This window comes from Zosterops lateralis (assembly GCF_965231275.1).
Source record: "Zosterops lateralis genome assembly, chromosome: 4".
Lineage (NCBI taxonomy): Eukaryota > Metazoa > Chordata > Aves > Passeriformes > Zosteropidae > Zosterops > Zosterops lateralis.
This window is the reverse complement of record NC_139765.1, coordinates 21,291,060-21,314,159: the sequence shown is the minus strand read 5'-3', so window position 1 is coordinate 21,314,159 and position 23,100 is coordinate 21,291,060. Positions and strand designations below refer to the sequence as shown.

The following is a 23,100-nucleotide window of genomic DNA, read 5'->3' as shown; positions in this document are numbered from 1 at the left end:
TATGTATCTGCTGAAATTACTGTTTCTTAAAAGAGGAAAGGCTGTCTCTCAAAGCATAACAAATCACATTCAAATGTCTTGTGTATTGGAATTGTACCATAAGGGACAGGATACATATATAATGTATATATATATGTATCCTATCCCTTTTATATATATATATATATATATACACACATATATATATAATGTTAGATATACAGGATCTTCTTCAGAGGAAAGCATGAAGTCAGGACTGGTATAACTCAATATCTGTACTCTTTTACTGATAGTTAAGACCAGAAGAAGGCATATTTTAGAAAGTAAACTTGGCAGTAATAGGACTATAAAGTGTTCTTAATCTGTTGCCTGCCTCAGTTTTTCCTGAGTAGATGGTCATAATTTAGAAGGGAGAAGTCCAGGATTCCTTATTTTCCATAAGGGTATGTATTGCAGCAGCCTATTCTTAGAGAGAAAAGAAAGGTGATGGAAACAATGTTCTTCAGCATTCAGTCCTCAGCTTTATCCCATATTGGTTCTTTACGGCATAATCCCATGTCTAGATTAGTTTAAATTTTTATGGAATATATAATTTAAAATACTCACTTACATCGTTCTCTTTTCCTGAAACAAGATGGAAGCAGGTAAGGAAGGAAGCCACCTTTTTCTCTCTTTTTTTTTTTCTCTCATGTTGTTTCTTCTTTTGCTTGACCTTTAAAGAACTTTTACAGTTGCAGTGTTTTTGTTATGTAGCTGATCTATTGTTTTTTTCCCATGCCTGATTTTTCTTTAGGCATAAGGTGTGTTAGTTTGGTTTTTTTTCAATATGGAAAAATTTTGGTCAATTCTCTGTCTATTCCATGTAAATGTTAAGGTAAAAGATATTTCAAATGGTAGAATCGAATAAACCTGTACTTATACTAACAAAGGAAGATGGAGAGATATTTGTAGTGAAAATCTGTAATTGACCTAGACATAACACAATACAGTTACAATTTTTGTAAATGCCTCTACCTTCATCTTCCCTTTACTCCAACACAAAAACTTGTCGTAGACATCAATTAGTTCATAGTATACATCAGTGTAGAAAGGCAATGGCCATTGGCCCTGCATCCAGTCTACCTCTCAAAAGCATCCTTAAAAATCCTGCACCGTCTGTACTTACTAAAGGGTTCTCATACATGGTATTCTAGTTTTGAGGGGAACACCTGAAGGTAATCAAAACTTGGGAAACTAGAGATCTATTTGGGATCTAACCTGGGAAAGAAGAGAAAAAAAAAAAAAAGTTTACTTAAAAACATGCAAATCCTGTCAATATTGAGCACTACTGCTCTAATTGAGTAAAGCAACTTTATTTTATAGTAGTAAATAAGCAAGTCAGTAGGGCTTAACCTTAGCGGTGCCATACACAAGAGTAGGTATATTTTTAGAAGTCTAGTTTAGGATCCTAAGTGTACATTAAGATGTTTCTGTGCACCACAGCAGAAATGTGAATTGGTGTCAAAGATACCCCTCATCTGTTACAAGACAAACCCTTAGTAAGCAGAACAGCTAAGTCTTGCTCCCAGTTCACTGTCTTTAACCTTAATAAACTTTTGGCTTCTTGAAAATGAAAAAATCTCCTTTGCTTGCTTCACAGGAAGCTCAGCAGGTTTGTGATGGGGCACAGGGGACATGGCCCACATTCTGATCTAGAACAGTACAGCACTGGGTGTATTTGTGGTGCAAGATAAAAATTACTAACACCACTATGCTGTATGCATGCACATATCATGCAGTATTAGACCTAAGCTTGTTTTGATCGGTCATCAAGTTTTGCCTTTTGCTTACTTGAAACAGGATTATGTTTCTGATATGCTATCTTCACTTTTGTAACAAAACAAGAATATAATAAAGAGCAGCAATTTCTCATGTATTATGGGAAGCTTAGGTCACTGATAGAAATAAAATCTTTGTCTACTTGATACAGCTATCAGATATATCGAATAAAAAATCAGTTCTTACAAACTTCCTATATCTTTATAGAAGGAGTGTTTCTAATATATTAAAGCTAAATACTTTTTAAAAGGTGAACATTGAGTAAATTAATGCAAAAAAGAGGTTCCATGTTACATGTCAATAGAGTCTGATCACCAAATATATGTTGTAGACCTGGGATAGATATTTGGCCATGCTGAAGCTAATTCTGAAAGCGCTGTTGACTTCTTTTGACTTCCATGAACAACTCATTGCTATTTAATACAATTTTAACTTTTGCAAGTAATCTAACTAGTTGCCCTTAGCTAATTTATGTACTGCTGTCGTAGTGGTATTTCTTCTGCCATGACTTATTTTTACATCTACTACTTTAAAATGATGTGTGTTTCATGTCGGATGTCATAGCCATGACATGTCACCTGCCATCTGTATCACTGCTGAGATGTTTCTTTCCTCTGCACAGCATGTTAGCAATTTTGCTGTATATAGTACATGACGATCTGGTATGACATTTTTCTTCATGAGGAGGACAAGAAACTAACTCCTGAGTTATTTTATATCTTGTCATAAGTGAAGATAAATGTCATAACACTGATCGGCCTTCATGTGTCCTGAATATGCAGTTATTTGCATTTTCCCTTCACTTTTCTTTGGGCCTGAAGTGGCTGAAACGATAGGCACAGCAAATGAAGTGCTGAGAATGTGTGGGGAGAAAAGAGGACTCAATACTGAAAGATATTAATAACTTTTGCAGTGTTATGTCATCAGAGGAATAACACTGATGTCTGCTTGTTTAATCTTCAGATACATTTATAAAGAAGAGAATCACTGATTTGAAAATTCGTTTCTTGCTACTTGACATTATATATATGTGCTTATACATTTTCCTGTTGGCTTGAGCTCTAAAAGATTTGAAGGTTTACATATCTTGGTACTGCTGAGGAAGAAATGCTTTGGTGCAGAATTTGGATATTTTAACTTACTTATTTATCCTTGAACAATCCTTGATGCTCAGTCAGTGTTCAGTCAGTCTCCTTTTTCAGCAGCTTCAATCAAAATACCAGTACATGGTTCTCTGATGGCATCTCTGTGCCAAGGCAGATTAAGGGATGTAACAAGCTTTTGAGCAAGTTTCAGCATCACCTACCAGCATGAACTAATAAATTCTGCAGCATTGCTGTGTATATGCTGAAAGTCCATTTTTGAGATAGTGAATAATGCTGCTACCAGATGATTTCCAGCAAGGCAAACAAATTCTACTATTAACTAAATTTTAAACTATTACTTAAAAGAGAGTGGCTTTCCTAGAGGCTGACCACCTGCATTGCCTTAGACCTCCCCTTTTCAATTCATCTCCCATGTTTAACTAAAGCCAACGTTTTGGTTTACTTTTGCTTTACGCTTTTTATCGTCAAATAAGTAGATCTTTTGCTTTACTATTCATTGTTATGTGATAAAAAAAAAATCATGTCTGTAAATAGTAAGCTTACAATAGACTCAAACCAAAGTGATAGGGTAGCTACATGGAGGCACAGGTAGTTTTGCTATGGATTCCATAAAAGTCTTCCCAATTTTTTTTCATATTTCCTTACACTTAAAGGGACCGTGTCTCTGAACTTCTTGGATATTAAGCAGATCTGGGCATGTGTTGTCAGTCATGGAGTTATGAAAACATGGAGAACTGAATGTAATCTACACATGGTGTGTGCTTATCTGTATTCTTGACACTACAGTTAATCAGGGGGGCATGGCTATTACTGATGACCAAGGATGACCATTCAGGAAATGAAATTCTGGTCTGGAGGAAGATGAGAAAAAGCTTAACAGAGAATCACATAATGATACTGAATTTTCTTCCACATCTGGAGGTCACTAGGAACTAATGGACCAAATCTGGAGTTACTGTGTGTCTTTTAAGGTGATGAGGCTACCTTGTCACAGACCAGTTGCTGTACCTGTTTTAGGTTGTAAGGAATTTAAGGTAAATGTTTAGAGGAATGTGCAAAACTATCTTTTTAATATTATTCTTATTCTGGTTGAAATTAACTTTTTCCTCTTGTGCAGGGTTAGGAATGTTTTCCACTGTAGCTTGTAGATGCCTGTATGCGTGCAAGTGCATTTCTTCTGAATGTTTGACCTGATGAGGGTGAGGACAGATATGCAAAGCAGACTCTCTTGCCCAAGTTCCCCAGATCCAAGAGCTGTACAATCAGGAAATAGGTTATAGCATCCATTGTTGCTTCAGCGTGCTTTACATATGCAAATACTGCTCAGAATTTTAACTTAGCAATTATCAGCTGGAGCCTCCGTTGATGAGCAGCTGAGGCTAATCATCAGCAACAGAATTGGAATTAACTACTACTAAGCTTGCAGTGACCATGCTTGTCTCTAGCTTGTGGTTACTGTGGCAGTTGTAGAAACATAGATGTATATATTTTCTAAGCTTTTATGTACTTATTTCTTGTACTTTTTGTCCTTTTGAAAAACACTGTAAAATTATCTATTTTAGGCTTTTCACCTTTCTGTCTCTTCCACAGTTTATTACTGAGCAGGAGCCAACATAGAATAGCTTCAGTCTTTTACATCCCACTTCCATGAATGATAGTTACAGTACTGTGTACAGCTGCAGTGGCACATTTGGGCACATGCTTTACCTCAGAGAGCTGTAATGGCTGCCTATACATTCTGCTGATTATACATTCTGCTATCAGGGCCAGTAGTCACCTTAACACAAAGCTCACACTGAACAGAGAGGAATACTTGGGTGTAAGATATCCAAATGGTTAATGCAAAAAGAGATGCTGCTTCTCCATAGGAAATTTTCATATTAACAAATCCCATTGTTTTCCCTCCCACTCCTACTGTACACCAGGGAAATTCAGCTGGCTACAAATACTTACCCTGCAGATATTTTTCATATGCTTTTTCCTAAGTGTGCTTTATTATTCACATCACACTCCTACAGGCCCTCCACAGCTTCCCTTCTAATTATTCCCCGCTTGCCCATTCCTGTGAATAACCAGTGGCATTTACCATTTAAGGCATTTAGTAGTCTGTCCTACTATGAATTGGATTTCTCATTTTCCAGGAGATGCCATAATTTATTTAGATTCATCCAGATTGAAACTCTAAAGATTTATAATTGAGTTGCAGAAGGTTTCAGCTTCAGGGCACAGGCACCCATCAGGCACTGGTTTGTCTACCCCTGTAGCAGCAGTGGCAGAGGGGATTGCTTCAGGGCAGAGGCAATTGGGCTGGCTCAGACCAGCTTAAGCTGAGTTGGATGTGTTGCACTGCAGGAGGTGAGAAGCACTGTCTGACCCTCTGGATCACCTTAAGCTGTGGGAATGGTAACCTCTGACTGAAAGGGGATTTATTTCTGTAGCTGACCTGAAAGGGCTCATTTATTTGTACCCTACATATATACTGCTAATTGTGATGAGGTTATGACAAAAAGTCACTGCTAAGGGATAACCAATCATTGCCTCTGTAGACAAGTGTGTTTGCCAAAAATCCTATAGGCAACACCTCAGAGCCTAGTAGTGTGGTCAGAGGACAGAAGGGGCATTGAGCCTCTTCTTCTGTCACAGGATGCTCTGCAGTGTGCTTGCTGAGTGTTGTTGTAGGAGATTTCCCTGCAATATGTCTACACATGTTTTTCTGGCTGTCACGCTGGCAGTCTTGACCTGCCTGCAAAGCTTGTAAAAAGAAAGAGAATACCCCTCTACCTTGGGGACATGGAGCTTCCTTTTCTGCTCTTTCTCCCCCACTTCCCAACTGCTAAAGAAGTGATTTGCCAAAAAAATCAACATCTTTACAGGAATGGTACTTGGAGAAAATAACAATTTGTCAAGAGCATAGATGGCTTATTTAGTATCTAATAGGTATTAAGATATTATTTTCCCCAGGCTTTACTCTTGATATTGATAATGTGTTATCTTTGCCAAGTTCCCCTCTTGATAACATGTTGTCTTCATCAAGCCAAGTCCCTGATAAAATCTTATTTTCCCTCAGTGCTCACTCTGATATTATCTTCTTACATCTCCACTGCCAGTGGAAAGGAGGGAAATGTTATTTTTAGTTCTTTTCTTGAAGAGGCATATATATTGCCAAGACAATGCAAAACAGGGAAAGAAAGAATGAGAAGAATGAACAAAAAAAAAGTGATTCTATTCTAGACAAGGAAAGGAGGAAATATTTTAAGACTTACGGGCCCTTGTTTTGAATATGCTAATAAGCCAACATTCCTAACTAGCTAATGAGACAATATAAACAAACAAAAAACAAACTCTTAAATAAGGTCACATCTGTTTTCAAGAAGGATGTTTATGTTTACATTTTCTTTCCCTATTTCTTCCTGCATTCTGTTGCTTCATGCTTTTTATTTACCTGATGTCTTTTACTGTTTACTATCCCTATTAGGGAATCCCTATCAGAATTGCATTTGCTCAGCCAGCACATAAACAGCTCTCTGCAGTTCTGCAGCACAATGCCATCATTGATGGTACAGCTGCAAACCCTTTCTGAAACACAACCCCTTCCTCATTTTGCGTGCAGAGAAAATACAGCAGTGGCTCTTGAACCACTCCATTTAGTTGATTTAAGAGACTGGAAGTCATGTCATGAACAGGGCAGGGGACATTATAATTTATGAAGTCAAATTTGCCCTGAGGAATTGTTTCTGTCTCTGCACCGAGTTCATTACATGGTGTTCATAAGACAAAGATATTGCAAGTGGCTGCTAAGTACTTTTCCCCACATTTCCTGGATTTCCAACTTGCAGACTTCTGCATTACAGAAATTTTAAGCTTATAGCTGTTTCATATGTAGCTGTCCTCTGAAAAATTGTAGTGCAAAAAAAAGTGATTATTTGTTGAAAAACTGTGCGAGACTCATCTCAGCTGTGCATCCAAAACTGGTATTTTCTGAGAGTGTTAAGGACTCCAAAACTTCTTGCTTGACTTTAAAAAAGGAACTGATAGTACCTCCTTTCCTTTAAATAACATTGAATATTATATCACTGATCCTTGTGCTGTGTTAAAATATGTAGTTATGTGTTAAATATGTGTTAAAATATGAATATCATAGGTCAGTGAGGGAATAATAAGTCTTTTTTAATAACAGGATGTTGTATGTGTGGTCACAAACAGAATGATGAGCTGAAACAACCTGCTATCATGTTAGGATGAAGTTCTATGCTCATAGACCTAAGGTAAATTGCTTGGACTATGTTTCACTGTTGAAGTGGTTATTCATACAAGGTTTTCTATTTCCAGCTAAGATCACACTGCAATGTTTCACAAAAAGTTGTTGGACAAAAAAATTTGTAAGTGTGAGAATAGGCACTTTGGGATGCCTTAGCACTTACTCATGGAGGCACATATCTGAAGTAGCAAAGCATCAGCAGAAAGGACATCATTCATAGCTGCATTGATATCCAGGATCTACTAGAGCAGCCAGCTGAGCAGAGGTGCAGAGAGTACTAAAGTATCAGGTGATTAAAGCTGGATAGAAGGGATAGTTTTTCTGATTACACCAGGGTTTCATGTCTCTGTAGGCCTGATTTTAGTCTTATTTTTCTTCTCTCTTAAGGTTCATGGAGTTCTCCACAACGGTCTTTATGTGGGAAAAAGTAATTATGCAATGAACTTGAATAATTTTGTGGCCTTATCAGGGGGAAAGTAATGAGCATGGTTGCCTGCTTTCCCATTCCTTTCTTCAAAATACTGGCTTTTGGGTAAAATTCTTATACTGCTAGTGGGCACAGGTAATGAAACACTGTCTCTGGGTAGCAAAACTTCCTTTTACATAAGAAGCACCCTAGAGGTCACTGCTATTAGTTCATGTTAAAGGCACTGCATGCTATCAGGCAGCGGATGAGTAGTAGGTGAAACATATAGAAACCTCTAAACCAAAACACAAGAAATCTGTGCTTTCTAGCAAACAAAATGTAAAAAGTTTTAAAAAACCCTCCCAAAACATGCTCCATAATTTTATGGGATTCAGTTCCTAACACAATTGTAAACATTTTAGTTCAGATCAGGGTTATCTGAAAACTTGGGATCCCTGCTTCTGCACTTTTCTTCTCTGAATCAGACAAAATTTTGTGTTCCTACACTCTGCTTCTTTCTCCCTTACCCAGTTAACCCTTAGACATACGTTCTTTTTTCTCTGTGGCTCTTTCCCCAGCAACTTTCCAGTGCCACTGGGTCCTTTTCAGGACAATCACCTCTCCTCAGTCTGGTAACTACAAAACAAGGAACTTGGCTTTAATGCCTATTTTTTAAGTTCTGTATCTAAGAAAGAAAATACCACTGGTTCAGTCCTTTTCCTTTCAAATGAATTATACTGGATTGCTTTCTGATGGCTTTATTTTGTCTAGTGTCCTAAGCATTCCGCTTAAGTATTATTGAATCTGTTGCCTTAAATCCAGTTGATTTTATATATGCAGAAACATTCAGTAATCCACAGAATTCGCAACTTACATATTGTCAAGTGTTCTGAATTGTTGGACTTAGTGTGATGATAAGGCATTGCTGTCAACCATGAAGTAATTTTTCAGCTTGGTGTTTGGGTTTTGTTTTGTGGACAGTGGAATTTTGCAAGTTTTTTAGGTTCAGTTGCATTAGCACAAGCCTGAAGTAAAAGGCTTGACACAGGAAAAAAATAAGAGCTGAAACTGCCAAAATAGACCAATAACCACAAATGAAGAATAAAAAAATAATAGCTTTATTATTATTTATTATACCATTCAGAAGTGTTCTACTTGCTTCAGAGCACAGTCATGTTCCATATAGTGCTCCCTGGGAGATCTTTAGTCCCAAAGTCACACATATCTCATTATGTGCTATGTTATTTTGATTTAGATTAGATGAAAAGTACCTAGACACCAGCTCAGAACACTCTGCCTGTTACTATAAACTGTAAAATTCAAGTGCAGTGCAATCAGTTTAACTCTTCTACCAAGAAACACACACAATCAAACATCAGTGGTCCCTAACATTAATCCACTTACTTCTTCCGCAGAGGTGAGATGAAACTCACAGAAATATATCAAATAGTATCTTGCCTCCAGCCTCAGATTGCAAAAATTATGAGTTACACAATCTCTGAATTTATGAAAAATATTACTTTATTTTTGAGTATTAAGGTCACTTATTAATGACTTCACTTTTGGTTTTATACTTTTATTTCACATGGGTCCTGGAATTGTCACATTATCATTAGCAGAAAAGAGCTGGGATGGGCAAATATACCAAGTACATGATGATACACCTGAGAATAGTGAGCAGTATTAGTAACAAAACATGACTTGTCCAGCTGTATGAACCCTGAAGAGATCATTCCAGAAAATATCTTGGACTTAGCAACTTGTAACAAAACATAGGTAATTTCTGTAAATCAGTGCATTTCAACTAGTTGTACATTTCTGATGAAGACACTAGCTAGTTGTTTAATTCCTGAGAGGATTTCCTAACTCCTTGTACATGCCAGCAGAAATATTTACTACTGAGGGAACAGTAGTGGGGTTACTGTTTATAGCCAAGGCTGCATAAACACTGGGCTGGTCTCATTAGCTGCTGCAACTTCAGTCTGAGGCAGGAGGTGATAATTTCTTTCAGATCCTTTCTCAGACTATGCTGTTTCTTCTAAATACTGTGTAGAAACAGTTGAACTCTTCTGATCAATATCAGAATATATATATAAATATATATAGTATTTTCTGACCTACAATTGCTCCGATGGACAAAATGGTATCCTTTTCTAAAAGTTAAAAAAAAAACTTTTAAAGTTTTAATTTTGGCAAAGCAGCATTTATGACCTATTCAATTATGTCCATAGGTGCGTTTAATTTTTTTTTCATATTTTGAAATTTTGATCAATGTTGTTCTGAGATTTACTTCCATACCTTGCTACCTTTTCTGGTAGTTATTTGAAGCTAGCAGAATTCAGTGACAAATGCAGGAAGTGATGAGTTAACATCTATGTCAGCTGGATATTCACCAAGTGAGGCGTTAAGATTGCAAGTGAAGTCTTTGTTAGATTTGCAATGTAATTGTATATCTGATGAGAACACAGGTTGGTTGTTTTGTGGGTGAGCAACTTTTTATCTGAGCATGTCTACACAATACACTCTTGCTGTCCAGTAATAGGGATGCAATAGAATCACAACCAAATGTGTCTTAGTTTTCTTAGCTTGAGTTTCAGCAGCTGAGAAGAAACACAACTTCAGTTCCAGGCCCTCCAAGCTTGGTTGACAAAGATAACTCAGTCTAACTGTAGCATGGCTCTGTCCTTTATTTCTTTATTGCCACACCTATTATTTTCAGGCTTTTCAAATATCTCATTTAATTTTTAATAACTATTTGCTGGAGCATTCAAGTTTCAAGGTGTGAGTGGCCAAACTCCAGAATTTGTCTTGAGACATTTTTCAGTCTCAGGTTTATCCATAACCTTTTCTAATGGTAAAAATAATAAATTACAAATTTTTTGTAGGAGATAGCCTGCAAGAAAATGCAAGATATTCTATCTAAATGATGATAAAAATCAAGGTAATAATTTATATACATAACAGGAAGTGTGTGTACATGTCTAACTCAACAAAGTAAATTAGAATTGAGGGTTTGATTTCCATACCTGTCTTTTTCATGACGTCAGTTTGGAGGACTGCTCATCATTCATGTAAACACAACACAAACAAACAAGCAATAAACAGGATTTTATAGCAGGAAGATAGTTTTGAGTCAGTAGGTGAAAACTGTACTTGTTAGCGAGAACTTCTAAACAGTAAATGCATTATTTCCATTTTATAAACCACTCAGGCTGGTATTTGTTTGATAAAACCCATGGGACTCTCTGCACCTGAAAAATCATTAAATACCAAACATGTCCCTTTACTTGGCACTGTACTTGGCACTGATGAAGTCACACCTTGAATCCTGTGCTCAGTTCTGGACGTTGAAGTGCTGGAGCATGTCCAGAGAAGGGCTGTGAAGCTGGGGAAGGGTCTGGAGCACAAGTCCCATGAGGAGCAGCTGAGGGAGCTGGGAGGTTTTGCCCTGGGTAAATGGAGGCTCGGGGGAGACCTTACTGCTTTCTAAAACTGCCTAAAAGGAGAGTGTAGCCAGGTGAGAGTTGTCCTTTTCTTACAGGCTACAAGTGACAGGATGAGATGAAATGACTTCAAGTTGTGCCGCAGGAAATTTTGTTGAATATTCAGAAAAATTACTTAATGGCAAAGTGGTCAGGCATTGGAATAGGCTGTTCAGGCAAATGGTAAAATCACAATGCCTAGAAATGTTCAAAAAACATTGATGTGGATCTGAACATGATTTAATAGTGAATATGTTCATGTTGGATTAATAGTTGGACTCAGTGACCTTAGAGGTTTTTTGCAACCTTACAATTCTATAATTTTCTGATTTAATACATGCAAGGAGAAAATTATATCAGAGAAATACTTTAGTACAAGATACTCACATATCATCACTGCAAAGGAATTTTCTTGCTACTTATGACACTGTGGATAACTCTGTCTTTTGCTTTGCTTCGATTTGATTTTGATGAATGTTTTTGAGCAGTTTTAGTTGAAGGTGACGAATAGAACCTTTTTACTTTTTTTTTCAAAATTCCACTGAGTCTTCTTAAGCCAAAATACTTTCCTGAATTTGGCCCACATGTATTGAACATTTCTGTCCTGAACCTCTTATTTCTCAGCAAGCACATAATACTATGTAGCTGAATAAAACCCATCTGCTCCTCACATGTGAATCAGCTGGGGCTACTGTTTAGCACAAAATGGTTGCCAGAATGCTGTCATTTGACTGTGGAGGAAGTGGAAATAGGAAAATTATTTCATCTTGCATACATTTCTAAAATATATTTAACCGTATATTAGTTGTCTTTGAATTAAATCCTCATTTTCTTGACTGTCTTCCCAGACTAGAGACTGGCAGGCAGCCCTATGAGAACAAAGAAACACATGCTTATCTTTTGGTGTGGTTTGAAAATTAGTAGGACCTGTAGCTCATAGAATTCAGCATTTGTCAAGTTTACCATGCACTTAAGCATGGCCTGGAAAGTGCCAAGTCTGCATAAAACAGTGCTGTATTTGAAATGCGGCCCTGCTTTACAACGCCAAAATTAAAGGAAGATGCAGCTTCTGGTGTATTCTGATGGAAGTGCTCTGTTTCCTTGTGGTGCAGATGGGAAGCCGGTGTCGCTGTCCCCGCTGGAGTCGCAGCCCCACAGCCCCCGGTACACAGTGTCGAGCCAGCGGGAGCGCGAGAGCCTGGAGGTGCGCGTGCGGGAGGTGGAGGAGGAGAACCGCGTGCTGCGCAAACAGCTCAGCCTGGTGCAGAGCCGGGGCCCTGCACACCACCGCGGCAACCACTCCAAAACATACTCCATGGAAGAGGGCACTGGCGACAGCGAGAGCCTGCGGGCTGGCATCGTGGCAGGGAACAGCTCTGAGTGCGGCCAGCGGCCAGCGGTGGAAAAGTGTGAGGTAAATACAGCCTGGAACCTGCCAGAAACAAAGCTTGGTAGATGGGATCCTTTAAGGACGTTGCCGTCTCCTTCCTCTGCTCTGAAACCTTTTCCTCCAAAACAAGCCTCTTAAAGGTCTGCTGTGTGCAACTTTTCAGATAATTTATTACTATTCTTTTTTAAAAAAACCTTTAACCCATTTACTCATGAGAACATCTTCTGAGTTAATATTTCATTACAGCTTTTTGCCTTTTTCATTCATGTGTCCCCAGACCTGATAAAAAAATCAAAGCCTCATTTCTAGCTGACTCACTACATCTCTGCTGATAAAGACCTGTGGCAAACTGACCCTGTGTATGTTAGGTAATAATGACTCCAGAGTGCTTAGAAAAGCCTTATTTCTTTGTTTCTGTGCCTATATTGGAATGAGAGTTTAATTAAATTGTGGCCTGTGCTTTTGACTCACTTTCAGGAGTGTATCTGGTTGTTACTGTAGGAGCAGGTACTTTGTGTGAGCCACACACAAGCAGTGTGCCAGACTGCAGGGAACAGGCGATCTGCTTCTAAGACAGTTTTGGTGTAGTTGGTTTGGTCTGGTTTTCCCCGTTTTATGTCAGTACTTCTGTGGGTGTCATCCAGATACTTAGTTGTCAGATGTCTGAATGATGACAAGTCCAAGTATGGATAGATCCAAAAGAGAAAGTCTCACTTAAAAGCCTTGTGCCAATCCCAGCTGATAAAGTTATCAAAAATAACTTCCTCCATTTATTTCTACAAAGAGGTTAATACCATATCACCTTTTATTTTGCTTGCTGCCACTTGGAAGATGAAAGTTGAAAGAAAATTACTGTGAGAGGAAAAATAAATACTAATTATCTCTTCAGATAAATTCTATCCAGTGGTAAATACAGTTTGAAAATGAATTACTGCTTTCCAGTTGGATATCTTTGTCCATCAGTGTAGAAGAAAGGAGGCAACATTATTGTAAGGAGAGGGAAAAGGAGGCTTTTGTTTTTCATTTTCCCTCCTCCATATAATGAGGGATTTTCCTCACTCTGAGATTTTTGGCATTTCTTTTAATCAGGCCATCAATCAGCAAACCTCACTTTTCCCTTATTATTATATGAAGGAGTGATGAGCTGAATCTCAGTTCTTGGTTGTTCAATGTACCAACCAAGCTAGGACACAAAAATAATAACTTAAAATAGGGATAGTTTAAGTGGCCTTAGAGTTTGTGTTTTGCCAATGAGTTTACTTGCTCAGTGGGGTTTAGCACTCTACTGGAGGCAATGCTTATATAAAATACAAAATCTCACATTATTTGCCATCTCCTTATCTCACCGCACACTATTTTGATCTCAAAGTAAGTTCTTAATCTTCTCTTAAGGAACTCACTCAATAACTCAGTTACAGCAATGGAAGTTAAAACTAAACTTCCCTATTATCAGATTTGCCAAGGGTCTCATCATATATCCTGTTACTGTAGATTCTTGTCCTGTATTTGCATGAGGGGCATCTTGATGCCTTTCATTCTCTGGATTTTTTTTTGTGTTTCAGACGTGTAAACAATTTTTTTTTAGCTTCTGACCCTGGAATATATCACAGCAAGAGTGGACAAATTGGATAGTGAGAAAAAAGGGTTCTTAAGAAGAAGACTTGCTTTGGGGGAGACTAAGAACATTAGCAATAGGTTGTTAATTTCATTGAGTCTGTTCTTAGAGATTTACTGGTGATAACATTTCACAATCGAATTTGGGATGGTGTTTAATGGTGATTAAAACGTTTGAAAATGCAGTTACAATGAATGAACATTAAATCTCTGATAAAGCATAATCTCTGTGGTATTAATTGTGATCTATATCAAATAGCTGTGGGTTTGTTGCATTTTTGCCGCAGCTTCCTACTCTGTTGTGTGACAGGAGAGCTCTTCTGATATTGTAAAATGAACCAGCATTATACTGAAAGAAAAAATCAGTCACCCAGACAAGGGGCTTCTTCCTGGAGCAAGCACATGGCTGTCATGCCTTCCCAGTAGTAAACAATTTGCACACAAACCTTAGAAACATAAGTAAGCACAGTCCTTACAAAGATGTCAGCACTAACAAAAGGCTTCAGAAGGACAGCGCAATGCCAATGAAAGCTAACAAAACTGTATGCCTCTTTATTACAGTGTTACCCCAGTATCTTTCCAGCTTGTGCCTCCCTAAACTGAGCATATACTTGAATTAAGAGTGCATTTACAAATATTTTTGAAAGCGATTATATATCTGGAAGTCAATAATCAGCAGTACAGCATTTAGTGGCTTAGCAAGATACTTAACATTTGAAGCATTTTTAGAGACATATTTGTATTGTTCCTGTTCTCAACAGTGTTGTTCAATAGGGTTAAGTGTATAGTGCTCCACAGGTGTCAAGAACAGATCCTCACCACTATCAGCAGTGTAACACATGTAAAGCAGAGGTCATCTGCCACTGGAAACTAAAAACAAAACAAACCCTGGAAACAAGCACAAGCATTTTGTTATATACTTGTAATATCTCTTAATCACATTCAACAATCATTTATGAAAGGTTAAGTATCTACAATGGAAAGCCTACTGGAAAATTACTGAGGTATGAAATGTCTTACCAAAGATTATTTTTAACTATAAGGACTAATATAGGTTTTTGAAACTCATTATTTCATCATTCCTAAAAGTAGCCCAAGGAGGAAGAATTATTATGTATGCTCAAATAGGAACTGTGTAGTCTTCATCGGTATGGAACTAGGGCCCAGTTCTTTCTGTGGTTTAGGATGTTTTCTTCACATTCATATTATCCCAAAACATGAAGTACTGTATTTAGAAACAGTTTTTCCTGGTCTGTAGTGGCTGAACTATGTTAGCATGCACCTTGGTATCACTTAAACTCCCTTTCCTAAAGAACTTAGCTTCCTTAAGTGCCTTGAAGCACCTAGACCTCAGTGCTTCCTAAATTATTTGCAATTAAAAATAGATCAGTTGGTGTCCCTGATCCTCAGCCTGTTGGGAGAACGTTATGATGAACTTCCACAGTGTTTTGATTACTTATTCATATCTCTTTGTATAAACAGAGGAAGAATTCATTGACTCTGCAAGGCAGGTGTATCCTCATTTCATCTGTTGCTACAATGAGTTACCTTGTCCAAAAGCATCTCCAGTGAATGACTAGAGTCCAGACTCTTGCAACAAGTTGTGAACACGTCCATCACTCATTTTAAAGTAGGAGGCCAGCTGACACTTGTAGTGGAAGTTGGAGCATTCTTTGTTCATGTGGCTTTAGTCTTTGGTGTTAGCTGCAGTCATTGAGTCTGGAGGTTATGTGAATCACAGTGGCCAGTTCTGGTGGGATGGGAGATACACTTTTCCAGCCATCTGCAGATGGAGAAAAAGGAGTTTGGGAGGGGTGAAAATTCTCAAAATCTGAGAGGTGATGCTTACAGTAGTATGCTCAGGAGGGTGCAAGTTCTTTCAAGTGCTTATTCCAGCCATGTCTTGCCAGAATCTGAGTATAGCCAGCTGCTCTCAATCCAAACATGCATTTGGAACAAGCCTGGAGAACACTGGAATTAATTTTTTTTCCCCTTGGGATTCAAATATCTGCAGACAGTTCAGGTTAATGATTTCATTTTGGCTTATTTGTTTTTTCACTGACTTTGTTTAACAGTTAAACAATGAGAGAGAGGAAAGGAAATCAGGGAAAGGAGAGGAATAGACTGAATCTTGCAGCATGCTGCAGGAAAAAGCTTGGAAAAAAAAGGTCTTGATTTCTGTTCTTTTTGAGGATTATTGCTCTTCTGTTTAAATGATTTCAGGCAGGAATAGAAGTGGTATGTAATATCAAACACTACAGAAAGACTGAGCAGAAGGTACATGGATGCCTGTGTCTCTGAGTTGGAATAGAACATTCAGAAGAGTAGTAAGTGCTATTCTCACTGTGTCCTGGCTGAAGCAGCATCCAAGGCTGTGGTAGAGAGGATTGCAAAAGAATAGAAATAGTACTGCAGGCAATCTCACCCCTGATAAAGTGCAGCTCTGTAAGACAGGTGAACGTCATTAAAGGAAAAGGAGCAGAGAATGCTGATTTGTATTGACCAATCACAGAAGAGTAAAAGGGCACACAGGTGTTCTGCATAAAGAAAAGGGAATAAAAGATTGTACTGGGGAATAATAAAGTGCTAATGCTTGAAACCATTCTCGGTGTCAGTCCATGTGTCCTCTGTCACAAGGCAACAACAACTACTGGAAGACAGTGAGGACTGCATGCTTTCAGTTTTGAAACAAACAGATTTAGTAAAAGGAGAACAGATGTGGGCAAGCACTTGACAGAATAAACTCTGATTTGGAGGGCAGTTGAAAGGTAGAGAGAGTGGCTTTGAGGAGAGCTTTTCTGGCAAGTGTAGGCAGTAGAAAACAATGTTGAAAGTGTATGACAGTGCTGTTCTGTGAAAACCCCTAAAATGTTTGTCTCTGGTCTAGTGCCTTCAGGTGCAATGTTTAAAGCAAGGGTGAAACTGTTCTCAGCTAATTTTATTTTAATTGGCACTGGGGGGAAGGATCTTAGATCTTCCAAAAGCCTGAGAAGGACCAGGTGACGATCAAAGAGGAGGCCAGTATTGTAAGATCAGAAATCAGTGCACCTAGGGCAACCCATGCCAATGAATACAGTACAGACTCCTGCTGCAATAAAAGTCATTAATAAGCAGCCTCTGGTCTTCCCTCTTATCACAAGAGAGAAACACAATCAATATTTGCCAAGTGTTGAGCATGCTTGGCTCCCATTGACTTTAACATAGATTTAAAGTGCTAATAACTTACAGAGCAATTGCCAAAAGGTACTGCAATACCCTTTTTTTCTCACGCCTCTGTGGACAGACAGTTTTCTTATTAATTCAAGTCCTCTTAAAACATCAGTTTTTAAATATGCCTGAGCTTGTGAAGCACAGCAGGGCTTGAGGCAGCTGTGATGTTCATGTGGACATTCCACACTGGCACAGCCACTTGGCAGTTGTATGACTCAAATTGTGCCTTCTACCAGGCTATCTTAATGGACAGGGCTGTGGGCTCCTCAGATGCGCCCAACACATGGCACCACTTGTGTAAATGTGCTTCTGTTACAAGCCAGGCTTTGGGAATCTGTGGCTGTGTGAGGAGGCAGAATTCCTCATTTGTTCTCAGCATAGTGGGCGTTCTGTGGAAAATGAGAGCTGTGTGTCTGAGAAACTAGCTAACCAAGCTTCAAATGGAAGCCAAATGGGGCTTCCCTGCAGTTTCACAGCTGTGTCCCCAATGGCATCTTTGTGCTGGCAGAATGGTGAACTCTGCTTCATTTCTGTGACCAGTAAGAAACTGAAGATCACAGAACCTGGAGTCAAAACTCGCTAGGATTATTTTTTTTTTTTGTCCCTAGGGAGCAGAAATGGCTAATTTTTAAAAGCAGTGCAGAATAACATAATAGCATTTTTCAGATTAGTACTTACTGGCTAAATAATGACTTGTAGCACCTTTTCGATTTTCCATTTCCTCCTGAAGAGACAAGGAAACCTCTGCCTCATGTTAAAAGGGGGGTAAAAAGGCACAGAATAAGTGATAATTTACCAGGGTCATGAGGTGGAGAGAACGTATTTGTGGGGGTTGTGTTTAACTTTACATTAACCCTGCCAAGAACAGCCCATACTGGTAGTCACAGGCAGGGAGGTGGCCAATTGCCTTCACAGCCTGTGTCCCATCACATCACTGGGATGCATCCAGCCTGGCAAACCAGTAGTTGCAGTCATGTTCATTCATGAGAGGTGGCTCAGCCTCTCCATGGGGGCTGTGCATAAGACAGAAATAATACAAAATTTCTGAGCTCATATCTGCTTCTAATTATCAGACATAATTTAAACTTCAGTTCAGAAAATTAAAAAGGTCTGTATGTTTGCACACTCAGGATTTTGTGTGCTGCTTACTTGGGGAAGGTGTGTGTACATACATGCACATGTATGTCTTAGCTAATAAATGCAATTCTGTTCAAACATTTGATGGTAGTGTAGGGATAGTAATAACTTTGGAATGATGATGGTGCTATAACTCAATTATGATGTTTTAGCAAACTGCCTCAAGTAGGTTGCAAACAGCTGCAAAACACCCACTCAAATCCCTAACAGTTGCAGCACTAAACAACACCAGTAAACAACAGCAGTGTCATGTGTGTGTTCTCCTTAACAAGCAATGAACACAAGATCAGGCTTTAATTCTTGTTCTTTTTGTTCCTTTTCTCCCACAGACTATCCACGTTGCCATTGTCTGTGCAGGGTACAATGCCAGTCGGGATGTTGTCACACTCGTCAAGTCTGTCTTATTTCACAGGTAAAAGCAGCTTTCTTTCCCTGTATATTGTGTATCTGATTATGACTAAGTGAGTCTTTTCTAGGTTTACTCTCTTCAAAAGAAGGTCAGGTTCCCTTCCCTAGTTTCTTTCTCTTTTTAAGGAATGAAGCATTTAATTTATGACCATTTCAAATAGATTTCACCCATGTGAAGATTTCTACAGTGAATAAGAGGGGTCAGAGATCCACCTGCTATTCCTGTTGCATTGTGGGAAAGGGGACGGTATCTATCTTCACTCTAAAGCATCTGAATGCTGTAAAATGTTGTATTCATTTGGCATATTTCTGGTATCAGTTTATGGCACAGGTGTAGATAATGAATTCACTCTGGTTGCTTGACCACCCCAGCTTCCAATTTTGACATTCATTTTTGAAGTGAACCTGCTGTTACAGTCAGTATATACAGTATTTCATTAAATTCAGATGGTTTATTCTGGCTTTGAAAAGGCTGCTTACAGCCCCTCAGAACATTTTGCAACCTGGTTTTAACACAGTGTCTTGGTTTGAAAGACAGGTGTCTGCTGGGGAGGGGCAGGGCCTCCCTTGGAGTGGAGAATTCAAACCCCCTCCCTCCAAATTATTATAATTTTGAAAATTAAGGGGCTCTCAGGCAGAGCTGTGGGGATGGGAATAACAGCGCTTACTAGTATGTATAACAAGGCATTAATAATAAACAGAACCAGGAACCCAGTAACGGCTTCCCCAACCGCAGGCTCTTTCCCCTTGGTGCAGTTCCGGGCACAGCCAGCAGGGGCGCTGGTGGCTGCCGGCAGGCAGGGCAGGGGCAGTGATGTCCACGCAGCTGCAGGGGGCGCTGTGGCGCAGGCTTGGGAGGCAGACGGTAATGGCGGCTCAGCCCAGACAGGAAGAGATGTGAGGGATGGATCAGAAACTCCGGAGCTGAGGCTGAAGATGCGGGATGTCTTGGCAGGCAGGGGCTGTGGGCTACAGAGCTTTGAAAACACTTAGAGCAGTGCTGAAGGAACAGCAGGGGGGCAGGACAACATCAGCCCTGCTCCCAGCCCGGCAACGGGCCCCTCTTTTAGTGAGGCACAGGGTAACAAGATCCCGGTTCAGTGGTTGCTCCCAGGGGCAGAGGCTCATCTCACACCAGAAGAAAAAACAGGACCAAGCTGCGCTTCTGCAGTACCAAAATGAGTTCTTTTCCAAAGCAGTAGCTACACGGTCACCATCAGAGAAGGCTCTGATGGAATGAGTGAGAGAGTTTCCCCTCCTGGCTGTCTCAAGCATCCAGCCATCAGTGCTTCTTAGCAACACAGTGGGAAAAATTCCACCAGTAAAAAGTAAAGAAAAGGAAAGGAAAAAAACTCAACCCCCAACAGACAGTTAGCTCCCAAAGTTGAGAGGCATGAATGTACAATAAAGACAAAATAACCAATTCCATTAATGGGCAGCAGCTCCAGAAAAAGAGAATTCACATCGAACTATGTGTGGGCATATGTGTATATCCATTGTCCTGTTTTGGAGATGCTTTCCAATAATGTTGCAGAAGGTGGATTAAAATGAGGAAAATGATCAGACTGTTTGACTCAAACAGGACAAATAGACTAGTAAAATATGCTTACAGTACAAACAACTCATTAAGGAGGTAGTTTCAGTATGCTGCTTTATTTAAAGACAGTTTTGTGCAACGGTGAAGGACTCTTGTTCATGTCATGTGGTAATATCTTCTTGCGCTTAGCATGACTAGGGCATTCCATTTCCACACTTTGCTCCTTATGTTTGCCTCCAGTCTCCTGCTGGAAGCCTTAGTAGTCACTTCCTGATAATGGTTTTAGTACATAATTTTATCATTTTTGGTAAACTTCCTAAAATAATACAAATGCTGACCTTGTCCAGTATGAAAAAATACTCCATGAGTACTGCTTAATCAAAATATGAGAGCAGCTTCCATTATCAACACATAGTCTTTGAAAGCCTTTTGAGAAGTAGCATGTTGATGTTAGATGAGGGGCAGGACCAGAAGAACAATGCTAAAATAAACATAACAAAAGCAAAAATCCACTAAAAATTCTCATTCTCTGTGCATGAATCTTTGTGCCATGTCATTCTCTGTGCAGAATTTTTCTGAACATGAAAATTCTGTTAAATGTTAAAACTATATCAATTTCCAATTAGAAGTTTGAATTATTCAGTATAAACTGGCTTTATATTGCAAGGATGTGGGGAGGTTTTGTCTATTTTAATTGTTGTTTCTAAGGGATTTCTTAGAAGATTGTATTTTTGTGGCAACACAAGTTATCCTAGTGGTTTGCTTCTCCCTGTTGTTCTGTCCTAGTACTTGCATCCATTTTGAGAAGACTCGAAACTCTCTATATCCAAATGTTCTGCAAATAATAGGAATCTCACAGCTCAAAGATCTAAACAACTTCTCTCTGTGTTTCTTAGAGGAAATGTTCCTGTTTTACTTAAGGCACTCCTCTTGAGCAGTTAGCAAATTTATAAACAATACTGCCATGTAATTAAATTATTAAATCATAATAAATTAAAATATTAAACAAAAAAAGGCAACTAATATTGGTATTTCTAAGTCTGATGGATTCTGTCTCTGTCAAGAACATATTGTTGTTTGGCCTGCACTGCTCATCTCTAAGGATTTGTTGAGCTCAGCAGAGATGGTCAAGATAAAGTCTAGTATAGCTAATGAAACTCGAGTACATTCAAGATAACCTATCTCCCTTGTTTGCTCAGAACATACTTAAAGACAAATCTAAGTCCATTCCTGCCTAGAACTAGCTTTTCTCACTAGGCATTAAATTGTTTGCTAGAAAGACAAGATATTCTCAGAAAAGAGACAGAGCTTCTTACAGACATTTCTTTTTTATCTTCTAGAAAACACTGGCTTCTTAAGCATCAGAATAAGCAAAAAGAAACAACAAACTAAGCTGAATATTGATTTAGAAGTAAGTTTCCTTGCTTTGGTTGCCCTGTGCAAATGATGTTATCTTAGAGACCAGTATGCACTTCAGAAATGGTGATGATTGGAAAGGCTTCTTTTAGTTGCTAGGACCTATTTAATTATAGGAATGAAGGATGGAGACAGGTCATGATAGTGCATTTAGGAGGATTGAGTTAGGAGAGTCAGAAGTGGTTGGTTCAGATAGTCAGTGCTTCATGTCAGCATCAAGTTTACCTCTGACATGAGGGTTCTCAATGAAAACAGGCATGGAGACGTCTCTTCTTCTTACCCTAAATATGCATCAGGGAGTGCATCCTAGCTGGCATTGTCCAACAAGGCAAGCAGAACAGACAGTTGAAAAGTCTTTATGCTTCCAATGGAGAAGTTTGCTTAACAGGAAGTTTGCTATCCTAATCCCTAAATTAGGCTATTGGTCCTTCATTTGTAGGATCACCACATTCAATCTCAAATATAGTTTTGCAAGAACAGAAAAAATATGCTGCCAAACTTATTGTCGTAGAGATTTTGTTTTTCCTTCAACACACCCTGAATCCAATCTACTGATTAAACAACTGACCCCTCAAAGCAACCACGCTTAATGTCTTCACGTGTCCTCCTGTACCTCACTTGGTGTTTGTTTTAAGACACTGATATCAATGAATCTATCTGGAATTTGTGAATATGTCATGTCCTTCTTTTGGCATTTCTGTACAGATCAGTAATTAAGACATGTTTTAGCGTGCATTTTGATATAAAACTATATACCTAAATTCCCTGCTTCCACAGGAAATGGCTACTTCTCCAATAGAAAAGCTCTGAGAAAAGGAGACTATGTCAGTCTAATCCCAGGGAGCATTAACATATTTGTTATACCCCCAACTTTAGCTAGAGTGCTAGATAGAGACACAAAACAGCAGGAGTGCTGGGTCATTAAGGATGAAAGCTACAGGATTTTCTGTAGATGGAGTGTGCTGTCTCTTTTCTCTTGCATGAATGTACAGCAAATCCTGCATATTGAACATTTCAGCTCTCCACCAAGATTCGAGTCATACCATATATATATTATGAGACTTAGGCAAGCTACTTGTTCAGACCATTTGAGAAACCCTATCTATCTTCACATTCCAGAGAGTGGGAAGAGGAGAGAAAAGGGGTAGTGTGGTTGATTCCACATAAGAACACCATAGTTCAGAAATATGTTTCATTCTCAGTAATAAAGAAGCTTGATTCCAGTATTGTCTTTCGAAAACATATGCTTCAGCCACAAAATCCAGCAGCTTTTAACACCCAGTTTGGCATGACTGACTGTCTGTTCTCAGGAGGAGAATCAGCAGAGCTGGGACAGTGC

General features: G+C 38.9%; 1 protein-coding gene across 4 annotated transcripts in view; it reads left to right on the top strand.

Annotated features, from left to right (window-relative positions):
* LARGE1 (LARGE xylosyl- and glucuronyltransferase 1) overlaps positions 1-23,100 on the top strand; it is a 306,219-nt gene that overhangs the window by 126,550 nt on the left and 156,569 nt on the right. For all 4 annotated transcript variants that reach the window (XM_083859500.1, XM_083859501.1, XM_083859498.1 and 1 more), the window contains 2 exons: positions 12,162-12,463; positions 18,730-18,812. In XM_083859500.1, the coding sequence (XP_083715626.1) occupies positions 12,162-12,463; positions 18,730-18,812 (385 nt within the window). The remainder of the gene's footprint in view (positions 1-12,161; positions 12,464-18,729; positions 18,813-23,100) is intronic.